An 8,166-nucleotide genomic window follows, 5' to 3' on the forward strand; every position below is an offset into this window, starting at 1 on the left:
ACTGCGTGAATATCTCGCTAAGCTTCTAAGTTGATCCATGTTCATTCTACCACACCAATTGTCGAAAATTGAGCCTGAAATGTTCATTTTCAACGAGAACGGCCTAGGAGACAATTACAATTATTATGGAGAATTCCGGAAAAGGCCGTGGGAAAGGGTGGGGGTAGGTACGCATCGCGGCAGCCGTTGATAACCGCGGGAAACTATTTCTGGCGTTCCCCGAGGAGGATTGTAGGCATGAAAACAAGACGTGGTATATATGAAGGTGACGGTGTGTCTCCGTCTTCGTTGCACCTGAAACTTTTTGCGCATCGTTAGCCCGATTCTCAGAGAAGAGCGCTTTCCGCTGGACTAGAGGCTTTCAAATCGACTGTAGCCGCGCCACAGTTTTCCTTGTCGCGTGCGCGGTGCTCTGCGCAGATAGTGGTTCCGCGTTCGGCACGCTGGATTGATCAACGAACAATCCCGTATTCGATCGAATCCTGTGTATTTTCGTTTCTCGGCCGATCGGAAATCGGCCGGGGCGGCTCTCTCGTCGTTCCCCCGGTGTTCTCTCGTCTCTCCTCGGCTCTCCCGTTTCGTCGACGACGATGCTCGTCGAGGCCGTCGTCGCCCGGAATTAGGTTATGTCGGTCGTCGTCGGAGTCGGTGGAAGCAGCAGTGGCGCTGCGTGCATCGCCACACGAGTATAATTAAAATCAATGTAACGGTGCAGTGTTTCGGGACGGACATTCCTTGGCCGCGGTTTTCCACCGTTCTGCCTCTGAAAAGGAGAAATGTCGAACGGCCTGGCGATGCTGAACAATGACAAAGGAACCACGGAGACAAGTATGAGATCCGCACAGCGTATTCTTTAATTCATCGTTAACGAGTTGCCTCTATGCGGCCCCCGTTCCGAACCTCGTGTCTCTCTTGTTTAGAGTACAACCCGTCCATCGTCGATACGAACGCGATACCGTTCCCGGCGGATCGGTCGCAGGAGTCACACATGATGGGGGTGAGCACTTTTTTTCATTAATTGTTGTTATTTATGGACCGGATACCCGTCCCCCTTGAGCGTTATTAACCGAAGCTCGGTGTCCTATTCACAGATGGAGCAACCAAATATGTCAAGGCCCCTGCTGAAGAGGCCCGCTGACTCTGAACTCGAAGGTCAGTGGCTGGTCCCACTACCCTTTACATTCCTATAGACCGACCCTTAGTTGTCCTGCATGCATGTACGCGAACTGTGTACTTTTCGATAGAAAAAAACTGAACACGGATCACCTTAGAAGTATTCCAGATTCTAGATCTTTGGTCCTAAAGGAAATATAACACAGATTGTGTAATTTGATTTGTATATTTTCTATTTCGCCAGGTACCATCAGTACAAAGAAAAGGCACAAGAATCCACAGCCCAAGAACGCTGTATGCGCTTTGAACGAGTTGAAGACCGGTGCTATATACAAGGTAGTGGATCAGACTGGCCCCACGCATGCTCCCATTTTCACGATCGCCGTGCAGATAGATGGACAGACCTATGAAGGGAAAGGGCGCACCAAGAAGATGGCCAAGCACGCTGCGGCAGAACTGGCTCTGAGGAACATCGTTCAGTTTAGGAATACGCCGGAGGTACACCAAGCGATCAACACCTGCCAGCCCTCCATGCCTCTGGAGCCTGACTTCACGAGCGACGTCACAGAACGCGACAATCACTTAGTAAATGCTTTTAAAACATTGACACAGGAACCGAAGAGCCCGAACAAGTTTCTAGAGAAAGGACCCGTGGCGTTGATCAACGAACTGTACCCAGGCGTCGTCTACAAATGCGTGTCCGACAACGGGGAGAGTTATGCGAAGTTCACGATATCGGTGACCATCGACGGTGAGACCTTCGAGGGTACCGGGCCAAGTAAAAAGCTGGCGAAAGCTGCGGCGAGCAAGGCGGCGTTGGCCAAGTTGAGAAACGTGCATAGCTCCTCGTTCTGCATACCGCTTCCCGTTCGCGTTCTGCCGAACTTCTCGAGCAGCGGTCACTGGCAAGACCAGATGCAGCTGCCGCAGATGCTGGCCGACAAAATCGGGAAAATGGTAAATCAGAAGTTCAGCGAACTCATACAGTCCAAACCGCAGCATGCTCGCCGCAAGGTCTTGGCCGGCATCGTACAGACCAAGGGCTCGGACGCCGAGCTCATTTGCGTGACGACTGGTAAGATTCTTCTTCTACAACACAGTCAAAAGGTGCCGATACACAAGCAAGTAAGGGTGCGAATACACTACAAGAAATGTCAAAGTTACTTGCTAGTGTACCTGCACCTTTACAAAGGATCTATCTACATAAACCTTTGTTCCGCTTCTTTCAAACAAAAAGGTACCAAATGCGTATCCGGAGAGCACTTGAGCGTCAGCGGAGGTGCTCTAAATGACTGCCATGCGGAGGTGGTGGCACGAAGGTGTCTGTGCGAGTACTTGTACAAGCAGCTGGAGCTTCACACAGAGGAAAGAATCATTGAGTCCATCCTGGAACCCGCAAAGAAGGGTTTCAAACTGAAACAGGGCATCCAGTTTCATTTATACATAAACACTGCCCCGTGCGGTGATGCTAGAATCTTTTCTCCGCATGAGGAGAACGAGTCTGTTGACAAACATCCTAACCGGAGAGCTAGAGGACAATTGCGGACCAAGATTGAGTCCGGGGAGGGAACGATACCTGTGAAAAGCAGCGAGGGCATACAGACGTGGGACGGTGTTCTTATGGTAAGCACTCGATCGAGGACTGCACATGCGAGCTGTACATGAAGTGTACGCACTAGGGCTGTAAATGAAGTTCAACCTTCCGATTGCATCAAGTATTTCTGATTGTTCGGATGTTTGTTTAATTAAGGGATTAGCAGCGATTGTATTTTGCTTGCCGATCAGATAGGATTGAATCGGTAAGCAAAACCGGATCGTTTGGTGGTTCTCAATAAGTAGACCGCGGATCTTCATGCAAAATAAAAATTGCAAGATATAGAGTTCGCGGTTGATCCGACATCGATCAAAGATCACCGTTAATCTTCGGTATGAATGCATAAAATCCGCAGTCTATTGATAAGAACATCCGAGCAGTCAGAGATACTTGGTGGAACAGAAAGCGGGAACATTGGCGGTTTTACAGCACTAATACAAATCGTTTGCTTGAACCACCAGGGCCAAAGACTGCTGACGATGTCGTGCTCGGACAAAATAGCTCGATGGAACGTACTTGGTGTGCAAGGTGCACTTCTAAGCCACTTCATCGAGCCAATTTACTTCCACAGCATCGTTTTAGGCAGTCTATTGAACCCAAGCCACATGTACAGAGCGGTCTGCGGACGTATCGAAAACACAATTCAGGGTCTGCCGCCACCGTATAGGCTTAACAAGCCTCTAATGAGCCTCATTACGTCCTCGGAAGTTAGGCAGCCAGGGAAAGCGCCTAACTACAGTGTAAATTGGACTATCGGTACGTCAGGTCGGCAGGTGGGTCCAATTAAGAATCTCACTGTAAATATTTCATGCGTCCCTCAGGTCAGGCGGATGCCGAGGTGATAAACTGCACCACGGGAAAGGACGAGCTCGGCAAGCCGTCTAGAATATCGAAGCAGGGATTGTTCAGACGGTTTTACAATCTGCTAGGTAAAATCGACACTATCGACGACGCTGATCAGAATCAGTGTCGCCACTACCTGGAGGCGAAGTCCTCCGTGCAGAATTACTCGGTGAGTACAACTCTGTTGTAAAAAGACTGCGGATCTTGTGCATTCATTACTACAGTCAAGATCTTGTACGAATATCAGAATTTAAGATCGCTGCTATGTTACCTTCAACCTATTAAAATGATTAAAAGCAGAAATCAATTTAAGGGCGGCAACTTGTACGTTCTATCTTTCTTTAAATATTTTTTCTTTTTTACATATATCTGAGAGCAGGGCAGATTTGTTGCATAAAGATCCACAGTCTAGATGATTCATGTGTGGCCGAGTGAGGTCACGAGTCGGCGGTTCGTCATTGTTCTCTTACCGTTTTTCTTGTGCGACAGCTTGCCAAGCATCAGTTGAAGGAGGCTTTCGTAAAGGCACATCTTGGGAGTTGGGTTAAAAAGCCGATCGAACAAGACATGTTCGAGGTCGATATCTGACTAAATCAGAGTAACGACAAATCGGCGACCAATGCTACGAACTTTCGGGTGACAGATTATGTGGTTCCTACTGCAAACTAGATCGCTCGTTCAGCGTGTTATGATATGGCAGAATGCGGCATCAGTAAAGCATAAATCGTAGGATCTCACGCGTGGCTCACCTTTCACTTTGCGTTGGGTGATATATATATTTTATACATACATATTGCATGTAGATTCTATACATACAATATGTCTCTTCAGAGTGTGCATGTATCAGAGAAAAGGGACGATCAAAGGCAAAAGGGGAGGAAAGAGTATACGAGAGGGAAAGAGAGAGAAAGGAATAGAAAGAAAGATAGGTAGAAAGGGTATGAGAGGGAGAGAGAGAGAGAGTAGAGAGGGGTACGAATCTCGTAATCAGTTTTGGTCTTCGTCGGAGGTTTTACTATTCGATAGTTGCTCAGTTTAAATAATAGGGTTTATCATACGCGGCACGTTTCGATACTTCGAATTTTAATCTTATATCGTTTTAGCGTAACGTCAATTTCGACAGACTTTATAGACTGGTAGTAGAACACGCAGACCAGACAGAATGAGAATCAGAAAGAAAGATAGTGAGAGAGAGAGAGAGAGAAAGAGAGGGTTTCACGTAGTGAACAAAAGAATTTTACGTTGTCAGAACGTATTCGAGGCATCTGTTTTCACGAAGCAAACGATTGTGCACATATCCGTACCGTCAGTCTTCTCTTTTCTTCCAGAAGTGTCTCGACACGAGAACGACGAATAGAGCACATACCTTCGTCCGTGGTTCTCTCACGACACACTTCTTCTATTCATTTGTAGTCGCTCGAACGCAAACGAGGGAGAGGGACTAAAATGAAGGGAAAAAAATATGGAAAAAAGGAAAGCATTCGAAATGGGGGGAGGGGGGCAAATCCCGAGATTTTACTCGTGCCTGCCTGTATTTTTTTCGTAAGCGTTATAGGTATATAAACAGTGATAATAACATGCATCACGTTACATCCCCGAAGGCTGTGACCGAGTGTAAAGAATCGTCGACGTGCAAGTAAATTACGTACTTCGTTGCGGATGTCGACGAAACGGAACTGGAATCGATTCCTTGTCGGCGTCACGGATACATATATTCTTGTCTCGCTATTAATCATTGAAGGGTTTGCAGTAATGAGGCGGCTCCACTTTTTTTTTACACATTTGATTCCATTCGGACACGCGACTGACCTTTGGGTCTGAAAAAGAGTTCTAATAAGCATTGATATTTAATGCTGTTCAGGACGTTCCATGCGTGAAAGAGGCAACTCTTTATATTTCATATTTCTAGATAATATTATCCATTATACGTATCATCTGTCATACATATGTATATTTATATAGAAAGTATTTGCCTTAATGGTGAAGGACAGCATAATGATAAACTCGTAGTGTGCAAATGTTTAAATGTTTGTGTTACATAGTAATGAACATTGTTTCATATTTGGTGACAAGTCCATATAATAGTTTGTAAATATTTTCTTCAACCGTTCTTCTATCGTATTTGTTCAATTTTCTGTTAGGGTTAGTACTTAGGGGTAGTAGTAATGATCACAATAAAATATATTCTCTAATGATTAATATTTTTTTTTCTACTTTGGTACAAAAAGTACCAAGTTGGAGCATGATTTGTTTAAAATCAGAACCAGGAGATTATCTCAGTTTAGATCTACTTACTAACGTGAGCATAAAGTTTATAAGCATTTATAAAACCTTAAAAGAACAAGGAAATCATTTTTGTATTTATTTAACTGGAATTGTGAAGTGGGGGTGCCTTATGATTGCAGCAACCTCTTCGATAGCAATCGGTTCTCTAGCGAAACTAGTCGCTTGGGGAACGCTCGCCAAAGACATACGTTACGGTTTAGGTATGATTTTTTCTTTTTGTGGTGAGGGTGGGAGGAGCGGTGTGCAGGGTATTGTTTCGTACGCAATTTCGTTTCGCAATCGTCGACAACGAATCGGCCCTCGAAAGTTCGATGTTGTCACCGCTGAGTTTTCATATAGGGAACAAATGAGAAATATATATAGGGTGAATGGTTTAGGATCGAGCGGAGTGGGTGCGTGAATGTATTATACGAGTCAATAAGTAAATTAATAAGTACGTTACGGTTACTAGTTTAGAGAATCCTAAGATCATTGCCTCACTGTGCCAGTTCTTATATACAAATTCGTGCGATTCTGCCGTAGTGACACACTGCCCGGTGTCGGTCCAGTTTTGCGTGAGAAACTCGACGGCTGCGAGCGAAGGGAAGCGTGAGAGTGAAAGCGAGAAAGAAAGAAAGAAGATTCGCGCCGTCGAAGAAGCTCGGTCAAAAACAAGTATTATATCCATACACGTATTATTAGAGAACCACTTCTTCCCAGAAGTGTTGTCAGTCGGTTAGTGCGACTCCTCGATACTAAGTTTAGTACAAATCTCTCGGGCGTTCTTCGTTTCGTCTACCTGATCTCTTTAGTTACCTGAAGCTTTACTTTTACTAGTTTAACTCGATCAAGCATAATACTTTAATAGTTCAAGCGAGAAGAAAAGACAAAGAATAAAGATAGAAAGAGAGAGAGAGAGAGAGAGAGAGAGAGCTTGAATGTGCGTGATAGAAAAGAGTGGGCAGGAAACACGTGCCAACAAGGAGGAACGAGAAACGAAAACCAAATAACGCAACAACGCCAATGGATTTCCGCAAGACTAAAAAGAAAGAGACGCTTGTGTTCGCTTGTTTTCTCTGTACCTAATGAATGTTAGTATTAACGTTGCGTGCCATATATTAACCATTTAACTTTCCTTAGTTTCTCGTTAACCTAGCCGGAAATAACGGAACGATGCCAGAGTCTTCTAACGACCATCGTTTTCTTGCCGCATGCTTCTTGTGTCTTCGCGGTAACAATGTCGCACACGGTCTTCGCGAAACGACGATGGAATACCCGGAGAAACGACAGCAGAAGTATAGCGTTTGCGCTCCGGTTAATTTCGCGGAGCTCGTTTCGGAAGCGACGACGCGGAGAAAAATCGAAAGACAAGGTAGCAGATTTTGCCAGGCGATCCGGGTGCCGGAGAACGCGTGTTAAACGGTATTTTTTTTTCACGAGTACGGTCGCTGAATCGACGACGGCGGATCCGTCGATGACGGAGTCACAGTATTTTACATTCTTAGGGTATAGCGTTTTTATTCGAGTAGAGGATAAGGGGACGCGCCGGAGGCCGCGGTTTTTTCTCTTCCGTAATCAGTCTCTCCGTGTCCACGCCGTGTCCCAAAAGTACACAGGTTCGATACAAAAGGTACATCTACACACACGTACAGAGACCCACGCGCACACACACGGTTTCTATATTACATGTATTGTTACGACTAAATATCACAGTACACAGAGACATCTACAGATACAGAGACACACGCGTAATTACAGAAAGAGGATAAAACACCGCCGAGGTAATTCGGGCATAACCGATTATAGCGGAACCACTTAATGGTCTCAGTGATCAAAAATCTGGAGTGAGCAAATATTACTTAGTTTAAACGAGGTTAAGATAATTAAACAAGAAACACGCTAGTTCTAGTCTACTTCGACTTTACACCGTTTTTTCGATTTTTGTCGCCCCGGGGGTCTCGTCGCGCCGGGGAGAGCCCATAGTCATAGTGAACATCGAGCATAATACGAACTTCGTAGTCAGCTAGAGTTTAAGCTTGACTAGTGCCTCTAGTTGTAACTTCTGTCCGAGCAGAAATTAAGTAAATACGATAGAGGAAAGAATGACGAATAATAAACCTTTATTTACCAAGCGTGTTGTTCACCGTTTATCTCGCGAGAGATCGTCCACCTCTGTCTCCACCGATCATTTCCACGCTTTTGCGAGACCGTAGTTGATCTTTGCAAGACTGATTGTCTTCAAGCACGATGCAATTGCTTTTTTTTTTAATGGGATACTGTGTTGCGGTAGCATTTTTATGTTTTAAGTTGACAGGCTCAAAATTTTAGAGGCTGGGAACCTAATGGTGTAG

The 8,166-nt window shown here is 45.2% G+C and overlaps 1 protein-coding gene across 2 annotated transcripts; it reads left to right on the forward strand.

Moving 5' to 3' along the window:
• The first annotated feature begins 452 nt into the window (after positions 1-452).
• Positions 453-7,947, forward strand: Adar (adenosine deaminase acting on RNA). Of its 2 annotated transcripts, XM_076795177.1 has the most exons (9): positions 453-828; positions 921-997; positions 1,092-1,152; positions 1,358-1,611; positions 1,726-2,188; positions 2,351-2,736; positions 3,169-3,463; positions 3,529-3,719; positions 4,040-7,947. In XM_076795177.1, the coding sequence occupies exons 1-9, from the start codon at positions 777-779 to the stop codon at positions 4,136-4,138; spliced, it is 1,878 nt and encodes a 625-aa protein (XP_076651292.1). In that variant the 5' UTR covers positions 453-776; the 3' UTR covers positions 4,139-7,947. The 2 variants fall into 2 exon arrangements, with proteins under 2 accessions (XP_076651292.1, XP_076651290.1); XM_076795175.1 differs by having other exon boundaries at positions 1,358-2,188.
• The last annotated feature ends 219 nt before the right edge of the window (positions 7,948-8,166 follow it).

The sequence above is a fragment of the Halictus rubicundus genome, chromosome 10 (assembly GCF_050948215.1).
Source record: "Halictus rubicundus isolate RS-2024b chromosome 10, iyHalRubi1_principal, whole genome shotgun sequence".
Lineage (NCBI taxonomy): Eukaryota > Metazoa > Arthropoda > Insecta > Hymenoptera > Halictidae > Halictus > Halictus rubicundus.